At 44.1% G+C, this 20,462-nt stretch overlaps 1 protein-coding gene across 1 annotated transcript in view; it reads left to right on the top strand.

Annotated features, from left to right (window-relative positions):
• Nucleotides 1-20,462, top strand: part of LOC117525277 (titin-like) — a 363,294-nt gene that overhangs the window by 69,904 nt on the left and 272,928 nt on the right. Inside the window, 14 exon segments of the mRNA XM_034187118.1 lie at nt 3,066-3,651; nt 3,741-4,022; nt 5,372-5,638; nt 5,846-6,118; nt 6,238-6,501; nt 6,597-6,857; nt 6,947-7,207; nt 13,560-13,823; nt 13,936-14,196; nt 17,907-18,167; nt 18,405-18,662; nt 18,938-19,079; nt 19,851-20,019; nt 20,106-20,337. Coding sequence (XP_034043009.1) covers nt 3,066-3,651; nt 3,741-4,022; nt 5,372-5,638; nt 5,846-6,118; nt 6,238-6,501; nt 6,597-6,857; nt 6,947-7,207; nt 13,560-13,823; nt 13,936-14,196; nt 17,907-18,167; nt 18,405-18,662; nt 18,938-19,079; nt 19,851-20,019; nt 20,106-20,337 — 3,781 coding nt within the window.

Here is a 20,462-nt window from a genome sequence, read left to right as displayed (position 1 = left end):
CACTGCACAGCCAGCAATGCAGAGGATCAGGTGAGCCTCTCAACAACCGTGCAATGTTGCTCAGAATGTGACGGTTTTAAACTCAGATGGCTTTGTTTTTTCCTCAGGTCCACATCTCCTCGTTCTCTGAGCCGCTCACCTGGCCGTTCTCCCAGTCGTTCACCGGGACGCTCGCCTGCTCGGCGGCTGGATGAGACAGATGAGGCTCAGCTGGAAAGACTCTACAAACCTGTGTTTGTAATGAAACCTTCATCATGTCGATGTGCCGAGGGCCACACCGCCAGGTTTGATCTTAAGGTTGTCGGCAGGCCAATGCCAGACACATACTGGTTCCACAACGGTGAGCAAACAATCCATTACAGAGTATCAGCTTGAAAGGTTCTATCTTTCTTCTGTCAATCAACATCTGTTTTCTTTCTCAGGACAACAAGTGGTTAGTGACTACACCCACAAGATTGTGGTTAAGGAAGACGGCACTCAGTCCCTGATTCATTGTCCCAGCCATGCCGGGAAGACTCAGGGAGTGGACAGTCGTGGCTCAGAACAGAGCCGGAAGGACCTCCCTATCTGTCACTCTCACTGTCGATGGTAAGACTGCAGTTTGAACATACCCTTAAAGTGTTTTGGTTTTATCAATTAAGGTCCTGATGAGCGTTTTCTCACAATTTCAGCAAAAGAAACTTTGGTGCGTCCTCAGTTTATTCAGAAGCTGAAGAATATCAGCGTTAAAGCAGGGCACTCTGGTTGAACTGGCCGTCAAAGCCATTGGAAACCCTTTGCCAGACTTGTCTGGCTGAAAAACTAGTGACATTGTTACGCCACACAAGCACCCCAATGTCAGGTATGTTTTATACAAACTCATTCTGACCCAAGCTGAACCGACAGGAGAAACGCAAGAGTCTCATTTGTTACCTCAGACAAGAAGGTGGTTCTTTAGTCTGAGTCCATTTGTTGGATTTATAGAAATTAAGTTGTATATAGACTGTTGGTGCTGGTGCCTATGTCTGGACTCCCCCTGGATAGGACAGCAGTTTGACAGGTTACTTCCCCAGCCAAGACCAACTATTTACAGCTGGGTTGACTGAGACAATGCAGGTTAAGTGTCTTGACCAAGGACACAGACATTTTATTATTTGTTTATTTATTTGGAACCCCATTAGCTTCCACAAAGTGGTTACTAGTCTTCCTGCGGTCCAAAAACTTAAAATCACAATACAACTATATTTCAACTTTTCACACTGTTCTACTATGAGACAAATTGGGCTACCCTGGCAGCTCTATTCTGGCACAAGCTGCATTTTTTTCAGGTGCCCCTGTTGAGCACTAGACCAAATGACTGAGCAGTGCTCCAGGTGTGGCAAAACCAGAGACTGGACCACTGTTTTCATGACCAAGGGTGGACAGTCTGGTGCACACCTTTGAGCCAAAGCAACACCTCTGCCCATCCTGGACATGATATGGTTGATGTGATCAGACCATGAGAGCTGATTATCTAACTTAACACCCAAGAGTTTAGTATTGGACACTTGCTCTATCGTAGTTGTATTGATAGTCAAATTTGACATGTTGTGAGCGGGAATCGAACCCAGGTCTACATATTGGCAGGCCAGCTCTTTATGTACTGAGTTACCCTAATTGAGCCAAATAATCATGCAGCTCCAATCGGCTCTGCTGTGACCACCCAAAGCAAATGCAGTCAGCCAAATAAGTCAGACAAGATGAGTCAAATAAATCGTGTAGTTGGTGGTCCACGATGTCAGAATAAGTTGTGATGGTAAAATTGCCAGTAATTCATTTGCTTAATACCTTTTCAAGAGTTTGTCATTCTGGTCGGTTGATTTTCCACCACTGTTTGCCACCAGGTTTATCCACAAACTGCCATTGTTCTATATTGGCAGACTTGATAACTGATTTTAATAGTGACCATAATCTTTAATACAATAAATTAATGTGTCAGGATTGAAGGAGCCAGGGGTGAAGCCAATTCCAGATTCCATCAGCACAAGGCCCAGGACAGTGCCTGGTACACAGCTACAGCCATCAACAAGGCTGGCAGGGATACCACTCGCTGCAGAGTCAACGTTGAAGTGGAGTATGTCGAACCTGAACCAGAGAGGAAACTCATTATTCCCAAAGGAACCTACAAGGCCAAGGAGATCGCCCCTCCGGAGGTGGAGCCCCTTCATCTTCGATATGGTCAGGAGCAGTGGGAGGACGGAGACCTCTATGACAAGGAGAAGCAACAAAAACCACAATTCAAGAAGAAACTGACTTCTGTCAGAATGAAGCATATTGGACCAGCTCATTTTGAGTGCAGACTGACTCCGATTGGTGACCCCACTATGGTCGTGGAGTGGCTGCACGACGGCAAACCTCTGGAAGCTGCCAACAGGCTACGCATGATCAACGAATTTGGGTACTGCAGTCTCGACTATGAAGTGGCGTACGCAAGAGACAGTGGTGTCATCACCTGCAGAGCTACCAACAAGTACGGAATTGATCAGACCTCTGCCACCCTCATTGTCAAGGATGAGAAGGGTCTTGTTGAAGAAACACAGCTTCCTGAAGGCAGGAAGGGGCACACAGAATTGAGGAGATGGAGCGCATTGCTCATGAAGGAGCACCTTTTGGAGTCACTGCTGAAGAAGAGACTGAGAAAACAAACCTGACATTGTTCTAGTTCCAGAACCAGTTAGGGTTTTAGAGGGTGACACGGCACGATTCCGTTGCAGAGTGACCGGTTATCCAGCACCCAAAGTCAACTGGTACCTCAATGGACAACTTATCCGCAAAAGCAAGAGGTACAGACTTCGGTATGATGGTATTACTATCTGGAGATTGTTGGAAATCAAGTCCTATGATGCAGGAGAGGTCAGAGTGGTGGCAGACAGCAACATGGGTTCAGCCGAGCACACTGTGAAGCTGGAGATTCAGCAGAAGAGGACTTCAGAACACATCTTCGCCGTGCTCCTGAGGGCCAAGGCAGCCGAGCTCCAACCTGAGGCTGGAAAATTCCATTTGAGGTTGTGAAGGCTGAGAACCTGCAGAGGATTCTCAGCTGAAAGAGTGTGGTCACACTCAAGAAGGCACAGAGAATTGTACACGAGAAAGCCACCGAGGAGACTGAAGAGCTGAGGAGCAAATTTAAGCGCAGGACAGAAGAAGGCTATTATGAGTCCATCACAGCAGTGGAGCTCAAGACACGAAAGAGGGACGACTCCTATGAGGATCTGCTGCGGAAGACAAAAGAGGAACTGCTTCATCATGTCAAAGAGAAGGAGGAAGCTGAGAAGAAGAAAGAGGAGGAGCGCCACAAACTGACTGCCACACCCCTCAAACCGGAGCGGGTCAAACTATCACCTAGTATGGAAGCTCCTAAGATCCTGGAGCGCATTACCAGCCAGACGGTTGCACAGGGTGATGAAGTAAAGTTCAGAGTCAGGGTTGTTGGCCGACCAGAACCTGAGTGCCAGTGGTTTAAGAATGGAGTTCAGCTGGTGAAATCTGACCACATTTACTGGTACTGGCCTGAGGACCATTTGTGTGAACTGGTGATCAGAGATGTCACAGCTGAGGATTCAGCAAGCATCATGGTCAAAGCTGTTAACACTGCAGGGGAGACCTCGAGCCACGCCTTCCTGTTAGTGCAAGGTGAAGTATCTCCAGTGTTTCCACGTTTACATCCTGCTGCTTTACAATGAATGCTGTCTGATTTTCATTATTATGTTCAATAACTGCAGCAAAGCAAGTCATCACCTTCACGCAGAAACTGGAAGATGTTGATGCAAAGGAAAAGGATACCATGGCCACCTTTGAATGTGAAACCAATGAACCTTTTGTCAAGGTCAAATGGCTGAAGAATAATGCTGAGATTTTCTCTGGTGACAAATACAGAATGCACTCTGACAGAAAGGTTCACTTTCTGTCTGTGCTAATGATTGAAATGCGGGATGCTGCAGAATATTCCTGCGTCGTAGCAGACGATGATCACATCAGGACGACTTCCGAGCTTCGTGTTGAAGGTGGGTTGGCTGTCCACTGGTGAGATCTAAAGTAGAGAAAATGCAACAGCAACAACATGAAGTAGGCACTTCAGAGCCGTAGCTTGATGACGTATGGCGATCAGTCTAAATCACAGAATGCAAGTACATTTTGGACGTGTCCAACTCCACTTAGCTATTTACATGTCACATAATGTGAGGCCAAAGTACTGTGCAGGGCAGAAAGTGGTTGTTTTTACTCTTCTAACCCTCAGGGGTCCAGCAAGTCCAGGGATCCCTGCATGTTAACTAGATATGGGTGTGTTTTGATCTTAGCATAAAATAAATCCAACCTGGTCTCACGGCAAGTCGTGATTCAGCAGTATGAAATCTACATTAATCTATTGGTTTGTGATATTGTGACGAAAAGCGGTTTATTTTCATCACAGCAGTACGAATTCATTCTAATTCATTCCGTGATGGCTGCACAAAATTAAAAGTGAAGCGGGGGGTGGGTGGTGGTGGTTGTTGTTAGGGTTGGGGGTAGGAGTAGGGGTAATAATACTGAGTAAAAAAAAAAAATCACAAAAATTTGACTCATTTCATGATGGGAGCATGAAAAAAAAAACGTGAGACTGGGCTGAATAAATCATCAGATTGTCATCAGTCACAGCCTGTAAGAGCAGGTTGTGCTGGAACCTGGCACATTTCTATTTTGACAGCAAACTCAAGGGCCGTTTTCTGGCAATTTAATACATTTCTGCGCAACTGCGAGCAGAAATTGGCCACCAGAGCTCCCTGAGGTGAAACGCAAAGATCAACTTTTGTATTTTTTCAGTTCGTTCTTATTATTTACAAGTAGAGTGTCTGCACATTGTGAACCCACTTATATAAGGTACGTGTGGATGTTGCACCATATAAATAGCAGTAAAACTCTGCACTCAACTTCAGACATGGTTTTTGATGGTTTACAGCGCAGTTACATTCCGCTGGCTCACGGGGACAGTGTGGTGCTTAATTGGTGCACTTATTTCAAGAGCGTAAGGTTCCCAGTTTAAGACAACCTGTGCCTATTCTCCAGTCCAAGTCAACATGCAGATTTGTACCGGATCCCCTGTTTGTGTTGCCTCACGAAAGCGGTGCACCTACACTGAGCATGTCACACCTCATTTATTGACCTACACCCCCTTGGTCACACAGATCCACGCATGTACACTCACGATTTAAAGAATGCGAGCATGGCATCATTTAGAAACAAGCAACAATGCTGTATGCTGCTGTGCACCAAATGGAAGATCAAGCCCTTCATGGCAACACAAGTAAATGCAAACATAAAATGTAAACAAAGTCAGAAGATTTAACTTAACTCCACCCTTCTGTGTCCGCCACAGGAGCCCCGCTGGAAATGGTGAAGCCACTGGAGGACACAGAGGTGCCGGAGACCTACTCTGCAGAGTTTGAGTGTGTGGTGTCTCGTGAGGATGCAGAGGGCAGCTGGTACTTTGGAGACAGTGAACTTTCTTCCAGCAGTAAATACACCATGTCATCTCGCCGTGGACGGCACACCTTGTCCGTCAAAGACATCAAAAAGGAGGATCAGGGGAAATATACTTTCAGAGTTGCTGACCTCACGACATCTGCCTCACTGAAGATGAAACGTGAGTGATAGATATATCTGTCATGGAAGCAACAACGGTTTATTTCTTAACTGACAACGATTCAGTTAGAAACTGAATGATTTTCATCCTAAAATTCATCAAGAACTGACACAAATGCTGGTGTCCTGTGGACATCACACTTTAGTTCCCACATTGCAGCTTTTGTTTTTTTTAAATCCAGCGTCTGACAAACTGTTGATGTTTCAGTGCGTCCGGTGACTCTGGTGCAGCCGCTCCCCGAACTGACCGTGTGCGAGGGAGACATCGCTCAGATGGAAGTCAAGTTCTCCCAGGAGAATGTGGAAGGATCGTGGATGAAGAACGGCCAGCCTGTCACTGCCTCAAACCGTGTGCACATGGTTGTTGACAAACAGATCCACAAACTCCTGATTGAAGACACCACCAAGGATGACTATGGAATGTACTCTTTTGTGGTTCCTGCTCAGGACATCTCAACTTCTGCAAAGCTGATCATTCAGAGTAAGACACCTCAGAGCATCGTTTTTTGTTTGTGTGTGTTCCCGAGTGTCACTTTAGTTGATATGTCTGTTTAGAATTCCAAAATGACACTTGTAGCATTTGTGTTTTCCGCTTTGCAGCCATTGGTATCTTGATCCCACTGAAGGATACAAACGCTATTGAAGGCACCAAGGCCGTCCTGGAGGCCAAGATCTCAGCTCAGGATGTCATCTCAGTGAAATGGTACCATGATGACAAACTGCTGACGTCTAGCGACAGAGTCCAGATTGTGGCCAAAGGAGCCAAACAGCGTCTGGTCTTCAGCAGGACGTACGCCTCAGATGAAGGACGGTACAAACTGGTGGTGGGCCGAGTTGACACCAGCTGTGTCCTTTCTGTTGAGCGTAAGTTGTTGAATGAAGACACTCAAATGAGGGCTGGTTGAGGTCATTGCTAAGCTGATAAGGTAGCTCACTGTCTTTACTCTTCCTATGAACAGCTGTTGAGATTGTGATGCCAATGAAAGACAAAGAATGCGCTGAGTCTGAGAACGTCACCTTTGAGGTTGAGGTGTCTCATCCAGGCATAGATGCTTTCTGGACCTTCAAGAGGCAGCCACTCAAAGCCGGCCCCCAATACAAAATGGAGTCCAAGAACACGCGCCACACCCTGACTGTCCTAAACACCATGAAGGACGAGGAAGGCGAGTACATGTTTGCAGCTGGTGAGAAGACCAGCAGTGCTGTGCTCACAGTATCAGGTATGTCGGCATGCTTTCCATTTTTTCAAGATAATCCACTATAGTATAGAAGAACCAAGTGTTGACTGCCTGGACTCTCCTATCAACAGGTGGTGCTATCAAGAAGCCCTTGCGAGATTTGGTAGTTGCTGACTCCCAGACAGCCGTGCTGGAGTGTGAAGTCGCCAACCCGTCTGCGGAGGGCAAGTGGCTGAAGGACGGCAAACCTGTTGACTACAGTGAGAATGTGCTAAGTGAGGAGGACCATGTCATCAGGCGCCTCGTCATCGTCATCACCAAGGCCACAGATATCGGAGAGTACACCTACCAGGTTGCCACCTCCAAGACCTCCGCCACTCTGAAAGTCGAGGGTGGGTCCTTATTTTATCAAAACTTGTTCATGACTGAATTCTGGAGATGTTACTGAATTCAAAAAGATCATTTTGGGACCAAGATTTTGTAATTTATCAATTAGTATTTAATGTTTTACAGCTCTGATCAAAATCTCTCTTAACTCTTAGCTCCTGAAATGAAGCAGGACAGATTTTTCACTTTCATGGAACTTTTAAAACTTTTAGAAAAATTGATTAAATTTTAAAAAGTAGCAAATTTCAACATTTTAAACATTTTCTGCTGCTTTGTTATTAAACCTGACAATAGAGTGAACATTTTTAAAAAGCAGAAAATGCTCCCCTAAAGCTAATCTAGCCTCCTAACTAGCATGCTAGTTAGCTTTTTGTCACAAACTGATGCTCTTTTTGGACACAGAGAACAAAGTTTAAGTCAGTAATTTTGGTGAGTTTCAGTACAGAATAACCAACGTATCAGCTGTCATGCAAGCATCTGCGTTTGTTGGCACTTTAGAAGCTTAAACATACAGAGGTTTGGGACTTACAGATATATAAGAAGGTAAGCAGCGCTAACATAGCTTAGCACAAAGCCTGGGCCTGAGTGTAGCCACTGATCTGTATGTAACACTGGTCCGGTCACTGGTCCACACACTCCGTACAAACCGTTGATTTCTATGTACTCACTAGATGGAGGACCAGGGTGATACGCGCATTTGCTGGCTGTTGCCAGAGCGCTGCCATGTTGGTTAGCATTTAATAACCAGACATAAATAGAAATTGATGGGCATGATCAGTGTTTTTTTTCACCATAAATCTACATTTTCCATGCTGTTACATTTATTTAAACTCAGTGCCACATTTGTACAGCCAATATTTTTCAAAACAAATACAGAAGAGGATCAGTTTATTTATATCATAGACTTGAATTAATTTGTTCGTCCCAGTCCGAATAGAAAATAAAACCATCAGTTTGTCAAACACACCATGTCTACCACGACACCAGATACTAATCTGATCCTTAATTCATTTCATTATGAAGTTAAGTTAAAGCTGGGAAATAATCAGGGGTGAAAGTAAGAGCTTCAACCGCTCGCATCATATTAAAGATATTAATATTAAAGACTGCTCTTAACACACCTGCAACGCCGCTTTTACAGAGCGCTTCTCCACAAAAATAGCAAATAAAATGAAACGGACACGCCAGCCAGGGCGAAAGTCAGATTATTCAATCATTTCTGGACCAAGTTGAAAGAAATCCTGAAAACACTTCACTGTTAGCACGGAGTACATCACAGAGAAATTAATCTCATTTGTGTGTGCTCTTATATGTATTAGTAGAATATACAAAGTTAAAGCGACTGTCATGTGACCCACCAAACTGAGAGAAAAAACTTCTCCATTCTATGAATTTGCTCTGACAGAATATCTCAGGATGGAAAACCTGATGTGAAGAAAAACCCAGAGGCTAATTAAAAAGGGATCAATGGAAACTTATGAAAGTGAGACTTCTAATTGAATCCCTAAACGAATGGTGAGATATTTATCACCACAAAACATTCAGGCAGTCAAACTGAAGTCACTACTTTACAGAATACAGATCGACACAAAAAATAAACTTTTATTAAGCAATTTTCGTCATTTCTCCACATCATTAATATTACACATAATAAACACTTTTGAAAGCTCACACCACAATTTATTGATATTTATTTATTTTTTTATTTAACCTTTATTTAACCAGCTGATACTTTGTCAGGTGGTCACAGCACCCGAATGCTGCACAAAACAGCATTTTCAGATCACTTTAACCCAAGTTTAAGTCAGCTGCATCCGCCGTCTAGTGGATTAAATAAAAATCGATGGTACAAACCGCTGAAGCAAACTGACGGCCATCTTACCACTCACACGTTCTGTGGACCGCACAACAGACAGTTTATTAGAATGTCAACAATTTCAAGTAATAACCAACCTGATTCTCTCATTTTTACCTCCACCAAGGAGGTTATGTTTTCGGTCGCGTTTGTTTGTTTGTCTGTCTGTTTGTCAGCAGGATAACTCAAAAACGTTTTGAAGGGATTTTGATTAAATTTTGTGGAGTGGTTGGAAATGACAAGAGGAACAAGTGATTAAATTTTAGTGGTGATCCGGATCACGATCCGGATCCCGATGCTAACGCGTTAGCATGTCTGTGGCATTTTCAATGTTAAAAGTTAGCATTAAGCCGTTGCAGCTGTCATCACGTTCCGGTGCATTTGTTTTCAAATTGTAATATTTCTTAAATTTATTTTTGTTTATATATTAATAATCTAATGATTATTATATACAATTTTAGAGAAAGAAACAAAAAGAAATAGATCACTGTGCCAAGGAGGGAATCTCTTTAGGGTCAGTGACCCTATGGCCTTGTTTAAAGAAGTGTTTCATAAATGTTAAAAAAATTCATATATTTGCAGTTTAGTTGAATAATAAATTGAATTTTGTCTCTTATTTGTTTTTGTCTATAAGCACATGCAATACCAATATCAGTGCTCAGATGACAGTAGCTTCTGGGAAAGGTGCAAGTTGCAATAAACTGTGATGCCAAGCGCTAAGGATACATGCTATCCAGTCACAGCAGATGAAACTTTTTTTACTACTGAGCAAACATCATTGTTAGGTTTTTTTTTTTTTAGGTTCAGTGATTCCACGGCGTGTAGATGTTATGGCGTCAGTGACCCCATGGCCTTGGCGGAGGTTTGCACTCTCTGAGTGCTTCTAGTCTTATTTTTGTTCTCCAGATAATGTGACCTTCATCCCGTCTAATCTATGTCTGCCATGATTAGATATTTGATTTATTTCCTTTCTTTTGGTACATTGACATTTTCTCCCCTTCTATTCTCAGTTACACAGATCTCACTGAGACAAATATTCCATTCTAAAAATTATGATTCTTTAATCAAAGTTTATACAAGTTCTGTGGACTCATCAGCAAGCTTTATCTATCTATCTATCTATCTAGATGTGGCCTTTTTTTGTGGCTTTTTACCCACTGAGCAGATTTTTTTGTGCTATTTCCGGTTTGTGCCTCCATCTACCATAGAGCAAGCTTTGCGCAGCTGCGTATTATTGTTACTATTATTATTATCTTTGCATCTATGCTGGAATAAGGGATAAAACTCTTCAAATTATTGTTCATTACTTTCCATTTCAATCATACTCACAGCTGAAATGTTCATCCACAGACTTTGAACTGGCAGTTTGCGCCGTTTACAGCTGCAGATTAAGGCATTTTTTTTAACAAAATGACAAAGAATAAAGTTGCGTGCGCCTGGTTAAAGATCAATAGAAAAGACCGTTCAAGAGTGGAACATGTGAGTGGTAATATGGCGACCGAATTGCTTCAGAAATATTGGCCAATGAGCGATCCAGCGTTATATAGAGATCAGTGAGTGTAGCATGAAGAGCACTTAGCTAGCATCTTTCTAACTCTGTTCTTTAACTTCTCTTTGGTTGACTAGTTAACAGCATTTACTGCAAAATAAACAGCTATGTTGTTGTACTAGTATTCAGAAAAGATAGTTTCTTTCATTTGATGGAGGTTAGCTGTACTGTAAACTCATAAACATACAAATTGCCCCAGAATATTCTTTTTTTATATTGAATGTGTTTTTTTTCTTCTTCTTCTTTTTCAGTTGCTCCATTAGGGGGCGCCACAGCAGATCAATCGTTTCCATCTCACCCTGTCCTCTGTATCTTCCTCTGTCTCACCAACCACCTGCATGTCCTCCCTCAGCACATCCATAAACCTCCTCTTTGTCCTCCCTCTTCTCCTCCTGCCTGGTGGCTCCATCCTCAGCATCCTTCTCCCTATATACCCTGGGTCCCTCCTCTGCACATGTCCAAACCATCTCAATCTCACCTCTCTGACTTTGTCTCCAAACCGTCCCACCCGAGCTGTACCTCTGATATGTTCATTCCTAATCTTGTCCATTCTCGTCATTCCCAAAGAGAATCTCAACATCTTCAGCTCCACCTCCTGTTTTTTTGTTAGTGCCACCGTCTCTAAGCAGTCCAACATACTGGTCTCACTACTGTCTTGTAAACTTTCTCCTTCACTCTTGCTGATATTCTTCAGTCACAATCCCTCCTGCCACATTTCTCCACCCACTCCACCCTGCCTGCACTCTCTTCTTCACCTCTCTACCACACTTTCCATTACTTTGGACAGTTGACCCGAAGTATTTAAACTCATTTACTCGCACCACTTCTACTCCTTGTATCTGCACTATTCCACTGGGCTCCCTCTCATTCACACACATGGACTCAGTCTTGCTCCTACTGACTTTCATTCCCCTGCTCTCCAGAGCATATCTCCACCTCTCCAGGCTAGACTCCACCTGCTCTCTACTCTCACTACAGATCACAATGTCATCTGAAAATATCATAGACCATGGAGATGCCTGTCTGATGTCATCTGCCACTCTTTCATGCTTGGGCACACTCTCCACCACCTCATATAACTCACTCCAGAAAACTTCTCTCGCCTTCATCTCACAACCTATCTGTGGGGCATATGCACTGATGATATTCATCATCACTCCTTCAATTTCCAACTTCACACTCATCACCCTGTCAGACACTCACTTCACCTCCAACACACTCTTAGCATACTCTTCCTTTAAAAGGACTCCAACACTATTTCTCTTCCTCACCATGATACAACAACCTGAACCCCCCTCCTATGCTCCTGCTCTTACTTCCCTTCCACTTGGTCTCTTGCTCACACAATATGTCTACCTTTCTCCTCTCCATCGTATCAGCCAGTTCTCTCCCTTTACCAGTCAGAGTGCCAACATTCAAAGTCCCAACTCACTCCAACCTTCTAGTTTTCCGCTTCTTCCACTGTGTCTTGATATGTTCTCCTCCTCTTCTTCTTCTTCGCCCAGCAGTAACCCAATTTCCGCCGGCACCTGTTAGTCAACAACACTGGTGGTGGTCATTGTTAAACCGGGCCTTGACCAATCTGGTCTGGAAATTCAATTTGTTATCTGCATCTTTAACTTTGGCTCTTTTTACACCGGATTCCCTTCCTGACTCAACCCTCCTAATTTATCCGGGCTTGGGACTGGTGCAGCAGACCGAACGGTCCGCCCCTAAAAATTGGTCTGCCTTTTGCATCTGCGCATGCATCATTTCAGACAACAACAGCATGTCTGAGACAGAGTCTCTTCACCCAAAGCAATCAAATGGATTAATGCGATTATTAACCATCCAATGATAAAGTAAAACCTCTTAAATCATTCTAAAGTCAGTTTTAAGCAGAAACGAGGCCATTTTAAGCAGAAACTCTGTGAAATTCCGTGATGCTTTTAAATGACCAACGCACAGTGAACGCACCTGCTAGCAGCTCGTTTAGCCGCGGCGCATTGATCACTTCCTCCATCTTTTATGATGAAATAATGCTGAATTTGTGTGGTAATGATTGTTGTACAAAAGCTTCAGATATCTGTCACTGAGACAGATGATGACTGGAGGCAGTGTGAAGTAGAAACAAGGTGATAATCAGTGAACCGTGTCATTGGGGGCGGGGGGGATTTTAGGGGGACTGTTCAGTTGGTGACACCTGCACTCAGAATACACTGGCAACACACCCCATGTGGCTGAATTATATTGACTGTGTTTCCCCATCTAATATCAAAGCAAATTTGTGTATATATATATATATATACACTCAACAAAAATATAAACGCAACACTTTTGGTTTTGCTCCCATTTTGTATGAGATGAACTCAAAGATCTAAAACTTTTTCCACATACACAATATCACCATTTCCCTCAAATATTGTTCACAAACCAGTCTAAATCTGTGATAGTGAGCACTTCTCCTTTGCTGAGATAATCCATCCCACCTCACAGGTGTGCCATATCAAGATGCTGATTAGACACCATGATTAGTGCACAGGTGTGCCTTAGACTGCCCACAATAAAAGGCCACTCTGAAAGGTGCAGTTTTGTTTTATTGGGGGGGGATACCAGTCAGTATCTGGTGTGACCACCATTTGCCTCATGCAGTGCAACACATCTCCTTCGCATAGAGTTGATCAGGTTGTCAATTGTGGCCTGTCGAATGTTGGTCCACTCCTCTTCAATGGCTGTGCGAAGTTGCTGGATATTGGCAGGAACTGGTACACGCTGTTGTATACGCCGGTCCAGAGCATCCCAAACATGCTCAATGGGTGACATGTCTGGTGAGTATGCCGGCCATGCAAGAACTGGGACATTTTCAGCTTCCAAGTTTTAGATCTTTGAGTTCATCTCATACAAAATGGGAGCAAAACCAAAAGTGTTGCTTTTATATTTTTGTTGAGTGTATATATTGTGTTTGTCTCCACAGCTGTGAAGGTGAAGAAGACCCTGAAGAACGTGAACGTGGTCCAGACCCAGGATGCCTCGTTCAGCCTAGAGCTGACTCATGAGAACGTGAGGGGAGCACAGTGGATCAAAAACGGTGTTGAGCTCCAACCCAGCGATAAATATGAAATCACAATTGAAGGCACAGTTCACGTGCTCAAGATAAACAACTGCACCACACAGGATGAATCTGTTTATTCTTTCAAACTGGGAAAACTGTCTGCCAGCGCCAGGCTCAACGTCGAAAGTAAGAAAAAAATAACAATACAGCTCTGTTACATTCATGCAATTTTTTTCAGCTTCTGCAGGAAATGAAAATGAAAAAGCCAGAAGTTAAATGTAGAACATTTTCTCTGCAGCAATCAAAATCCTTAAGAAGCCAAAAGATGTGACATCCCTGTTGGGTGCAACAGCTGTATTTGAGGTTGGAATTTCAGAAGATGACATTCCCGTGAAGTGGATGTTCAACAACATGGAGCTCAGGTCTGATGAGCACTACAACATTGTGACAGAGAAGAAGAACCACAAACTGATCATTCAGCATGTGGACAGCGGTAAAGAGGGACAGTACACCGCCGTGGTGGCACATCTGCAGTGCAGCGCTCATCTCATTGTTGAAGGTATATGGATAATATATACAGAAATATATAAATACATAAGGACTGAGTGAACTTGAGCGGACTCATCTATGTCCTGGATATTATTAAATATTTCAAAAGCAAACATAATGCAAAGTAATATGAAATCAGTAATGTAACAAAGTAGAAATTCTTTGTTACTGTATTTAAGTGGAATTTTGACGTATCTGTACTTTACTTCATTGTTTACATTTCTGGCAACTTTTGCTTTTACTCCACTACATTTCCTCAGTAACATGTATACATGTACTTTTACTCCCATACATTTCCCTTAAACATCTTCGTTACTCGTTACTTCAATATAAAAATAGAAGAAATTTGATTGGGCAACGCCTGTTTGCAGAGGTGAAAGCAGGAGCACAGCTGTACAGCAGGCAGATATCCAGTCCTCTGCAGCCGGAGCGCAGCACCTTCCGCTCATAAAACTGGCCGATGTGGCTGTTTCGAATGGAAATATGATCATTTCTCTACATTGATTGTGGACGTGCTGGTTCTGATTTAGAAACAGCGTGCCCACAATTTATTCATCAGCCTCTGTCAAAGCAGTTTAAAGATGTCAATCATGACTACCAGGACTCTGTTGTTGTGGGTAAGAAAAGAGTCGTCTGCCTTTTAATTCACACAGTGTTTTGTTTTTTTTCATTCCTCATAACGTGCTTTCCGTGGGGCAGCGCACAAAGGTGTGTCAGAGACCTTTCCCCATAGCCACGTTCTCCTGCTGCAGGAGATAAGTTCTCCTAAGTTCCCCTACAGCAGGGGAACTTAGGAGAACTTGGGAGAACTTCCCCTACTACTCCTGCAGCTTGCCCCACAGTGCTGCAGGCTCGAGTTTTGTAGGGGAGCCTGGGGACCTTGTATCACTTGAGGTACTTTATACAAGACTGCATGAAATAATGCCATTTAGCTTTTTCTTTCAGCAGTTTTCATGGAGCCTCCTGTTTAACCACCATCAGCTCATCTTTAAACCTCCCTCACCTTGTCTATATACATCAGTCAGCTAGTCTGTATACCTCCATCAGCTCGTCTGTATACCTCCATCAGCTCGTCTGTATACCTCTGTCAGCTCGTCTACCTCCGTCAGCTTGTCTATATACCTCAGTCAGCTCGTCAGTATACCTCAGTCAGCTCGTCTGTATACCTCTGTCAGCTCATCTATATACCTCCGTCAGCTCGTCTACCTCCGTCAGCTTGTCTATATACCTCAGTCAGCTCGTCTGTGTGTACCTCCATTAGCTCGTCCATATACTTCAGTCAGCTCGTCTATATACCTCAGTCGGCTCGTCTGTGTACCTCCATTAGCTCATCCGTATACCTCAGTCAGCTCATCTGTATACCTCAGTCAGCTTGTCTATATACCTCAGTCAGCTCGTCTGTGTACCTCCATTAGCTCGTCCGTATACTTCAGTCAGCTCGTCTGTATACCTCAGTCAGCTTGTCTATATACCTCAGTCGGCTCGTCTGTGTACCTCCATTAGCTCATCCGTATACCTCAGTCAGCTCATCTGTATACCTCAGTCAGCTTGTCTATATACCTCAGTCAGCTCGTCTGTGTACCTCCATTAGCTCGTCCGTATACTTCAGTCAGCTCGTCTGTATACCTCAGTCAGCTTGTCTATATACCTCAGTCGGCTCGTCTGTGTACCTCCATTAGCTCGTCCGTATACTTCAGTCAGCTCGTCTGTATACCTCAGTCGGCTCGTCTGTGTACCTCCATTAGCTCATCCGTATACCTCAGTCAGCTCATCTGTATACCTCAGTCAGCTTGTCTATATACCTCAGTCAGCTCGTCTGTGTACCTCCATTAGCTCGTCCGTATACTTCAGTCAGCTCGTCTGTATACCTCAGTCAGCTCGTCTATATACCTCAGTTGGCTCGTCTGTGTACCTCCATTAGCTCATCCGTATACCTCAGTCAGCTCGTCTGTATACCTCAGTCAGCTCGTCTGTGTACCTCCATTAGCTCGTCCGTATACTTCAGTCAGCTCGTCTGTATACCTCAGTCAGCTCGTCTATATACCTTAATCGGCTCGTCTGTGTACCTCCATTAGCTCATCCGTATACCTCAGTCAGCTCGTCTGTATACCTCAGTCAGCTCGTCTATATACCTCAGTCAGCTCGTCTGTGTACCTCCATTAGCTCATCCGTATACCTCAGTCAGCTCGTCTGTATACCTCAGTCAGCTCATCTATATACCTCCGTCAGCTCGTCTACCTCCGTCAGCTTGTCTATATACCTCAGTCAGCTCGTCTGTGTGTACCTCCATTAGCTCGTCCGTATACCTCAGTCAGCTCGTCTATATACCTCAGTCGGCTCGTCTGTGTACCTCCATTAGCTCATCCGTATACTTCAGTCAGCTCGTCTGTATACCTCAGTCAGCTCATCTATATACCTCCGTCAGCTCGTCTACCTCCGTCAGCTTGTCTATATACCTCAGTCAGCTCGTCTGTGTGTACCTCCATTAGCTCGTCCGTATACCTCAGTCAGCTCGTCTATATACCTCAGTCGGCTCGTCTGTGTACCTCCATTAGCTCATCCGTATACTTCAGTCAGCTCGTCTATATACCTCAGTCGGCTCGTCTGTGTACCTCCATTAGCTCATCCGTATACCTCAGTCAGCTCGTCTGTGTACCTCCATTAGCTCGTCCGTATACTTCAGTCAGCTCGTCTATATACCTCAGTCGGCCTGTCTGTGTCCCTCCATTAGCTCATCCGTATACTTCAGTCAGCTCGTCTGTATACCTCAGTCAGCTTGTCTATATACCTCAGTCAACTTGTCTGTGTACCTCCATTAGCTCATCCGTATACCTCAGTCAGCTCGTCTGTGTACCTCCATTAGCTCGTCCGTATACTTCAGTCAGCTCGTCTGTATACCTCAGTCAGCTTGTCTATATACCTCAGTCGGCTCGTCTGTGTACCTCCATTAGCTCGTCCGTATACTTCAGTCAGCTCGTCTGTATACCTCAGTCAGCTCGTCTATATACCTCAGTCAACTCGTCTATATACCTCAGTCAACTCGTCTGTGTACCTCCATTAGCTCGTCCGTATACTTCAGTCAGCTCGTCTATATACCTCAGTCAACTCGTCTATATACCTCAGTCAACTCGTCTGTGTACCTCCATTAGCTCGTCCGTATACTTCAGTCAGCTCGTCTATATACCTCAGTCAGCTCGTCTATATACCTCAGTCAACTCGTCTGTGTACCTCCATTAGCTCATCCGTATACTTCAGTCAGCTCGTCTGTATACCTCAGTCAGCTCGTCTATATACCTCAGTCGGCTCGTCTGTGTACCTCCATTAGCTCATCCGTATACTTCAGTCAGCTCGTCTGTATACCTCAGTCAGCTTGTCTATATACCTCAGTCAACTCGTCTGTGTACCTCCATTAGCTCATCCGTATACCTCAGTCAGCTCGTCTGTGTACCTCCATTAGCTCATCCGTATACCTCAGTCAGCTTGTCTGTGTACCTCCATTAGCTCATCCGTATACCTCAGTCAGCTCGTCTGTATACCTCAGTCAGCTTGTCTATATACCTCAGTCAGCTTGTCTGTGTACCTCCATCATCTTGTCTATATACCTCTGCTATCTCTTTTGTATACCTCCATCAGCTCGTCTTTAAACTGCTGTCAGGTTGCTTTGAAGTTGTTTGTTTGGATGGAAGATGATGATGATGATGATGATCTTTGTCTCCACAGCACTAAAAGTCACAAAGCCTTTGAAGAACATTGAGATTCCTGAGACACAGGTAGCCACATTTGAGTGTGAAGTCTCACATTTCAATGTGGAGCCGATGTGGCTGAAGGACGGTGTAGAGCTTGAAATGAGCGAGAGGTTCAGGGTGGTTGTTCAGGGAAAAACTCACCAGCTGAAGATTGTGAACTCCAGGAAGGATGACTCTGCAGAGTACGCCTTTGTCTGTGGCAGTGACAAAGTGTCTGCCACATTGACTGTTCACCGTAAGTTACCCCAAAAACTGTTGTTGCTGTGGGAAATTTGAATGTCTGCATAGCTCCAAGTGCTTCACGTTCATACACTCTAAAACATGCACCTGCATTTAGTTCAACATCCAAAACTTGTAAGAGCTCTGTATGTTAAAGAGAGGTAGCAAGTGGACATAACCAAATGCAGCTGCATGTTTTAGAGTGTAGAGTCGTTCCGTCCTCACTAAGCTGTTGGGCTTTGATCTTTTCCAGCAATTGTCACCACCATGCTGCAGGATGTTAACGCTCAAGAGAAAGACATGGTCACGTTTGAGGTCACCGTCAACTATGAGGGAATTGCTTACAAATGGCTGAAGAACGGCATGGAGATCCGTTCTACGGACCGATGTCAGGCGCGCTGCAAGCAGCTGACACACACTCTGAGCATGAAGAACGTTCACTTCAGTGACAGTGCCGAGTACACCTTCATGGCCGGCTCTGCTGTTACTTCAGCCAAACTTTATGTTGAGGGTAAGCAGGGATTCGAACAGTGGGCCTTTTTTTACCAGCTGTTGTGATCTGAAACCTGTGCTTATGGAAAGCCTACAAAGTTTACAAAATAGAAAAAGGAACTGCATCTGCATCAATCATATTTGTCATGAAGTAGTTTAAATGTTTCAGCAAACGACTCCACATTCAGCAGACAGAACGTCGGTATCAAGTGTCGATTCTCAATGAAACCTGAAGAGTTTTTGGAGAATTTAATTTGTGTTAAGGTCCTAATGTAACTTTGTGGTCTACTGCAGCCCGAGTGGTGGAATTCACCAAACACCTGAAGGATCTGAAGATCACAGAGAAGAAGAGGGCGACTTTTGAATGTGAGGTTTCTGAGCCAAATGTCGATGTGATGTGGATGAAGGACGGCCAGGAGCTGGATATGTCTGACAGGTAGCTCACCTTCACACAGCCTGCAATCTCTAATCTCTTCATGATATTTTTTTTTCCCAAAGAAGCAGATTTTAATCAAGGCACCATTTTTACATTCAGTTGTAAAAAATATCTGTGCCAAAGTGTTTTTATTTATCGTAATCATCTACATCATTACGCTCCTGAAAAGGACCCCTCAGATACTAAAACGCCTCTACTTGGGGCAATTTGGGATAGATTGTCCACCTTAGAGTTGTGAAGGACTTTGCCAAAAGAATGAAGTAATGCTGCAACACAATGACAGCATTTGCCAGTTTTGTGGCCAGAAGTGTAACATTTTATGCAAAATGAAGGGAATGAGTGAAGTGTTAGGGGGAGGCAGAGTATTGGGATTGGTTCTTACTTTCACTCTTGTAGACAGGTATCATCTCTATGGATGGAAGACTTGCTGTCATAATCTGGAAAGGAAAAGATTATCAGATGTATTGCAGAATTGACAGGGGTATCACGCTGCTCTCTGTGCCAGGAAAGGTGCTTGCAAGGATCATTTGTAACAGTTCAGGTAACTTGCTACTCAGTGATTGGAATAGTCTGTCTTCACACCCAAGATGTCAAACATTGACCTCATCCTGGATCTGCGAGTCCTGATTGAATGCAAACTCAAATGCCAATAAAATCTCTGACCTCTTCTTGGGGACGGGTTCTGGTTCCGACAGTGTAAGGTCCCTGCTTTGACTGGATGTCAGGTAAAGTTGTGAAGATCAGTTACTTTGATGCCTTTGCTGTTTGCAGATATAAAATATCATCAGATGAGTTTGTTCATCGTCTTGTTCTGCCGTCCGTCCGTATGAGTGACGCTGGAGAGTACGTTGCCGTGGCCGGAGCCAACATGTCTAAGGCCCAACTGGGAGTTGAGGGCCGGGACATCAGAATCACAGAACCAGCCACCAAAGACATCACTGTGAGTTTATGACTTCAACAGTTTCTGTATCACATAAACTGAAAATTTTCTACAAAACTCATCCAAATGATCATCTGTCATTTCAGGTTGTTGAGAAACAAAGAGCAACCTTTGAATTTGAGGTGAACGAGGATGATGTGGAAGGTCACTGGTTGAGGAATGGTGTGGAGATCCAGCTGACAGTGGAGGAGAGGTTTAGTTATGCCATCATCAGAAAGCTGCACCGTCTGACCATCACTGAGACTTACAGGAGCGACACTGGCGAGTATACTTTCCAGGCCGGCAAAAACAGGAGCACCGTGAACCTCCATGTCCGACGTAAGACCTGCTGTCACCTCCACACCAAAACCTGCAGTCTTCAGTACAAACGCTGCTTTCTGTGCACCACAAACACTTTGGTTATCACCAAAGTTAGTGTCATGTCATGTGACTGACACACCAAT

The sequence above is a fragment of the Thalassophryne amazonica genome, chromosome 14, assembly GCF_902500255.1.
Source record: "Thalassophryne amazonica chromosome 14, fThaAma1.1, whole genome shotgun sequence".
In the NCBI taxonomy this organism is placed as follows: Eukaryota; Metazoa; Chordata; class Actinopteri; order Batrachoidiformes; family Batrachoididae; genus Thalassophryne; species Thalassophryne amazonica.
The sequence above is the reverse complement of the archived record's forward strand: the minus strand, read 5'-3'. Positions and strand labels throughout refer to the sequence as shown.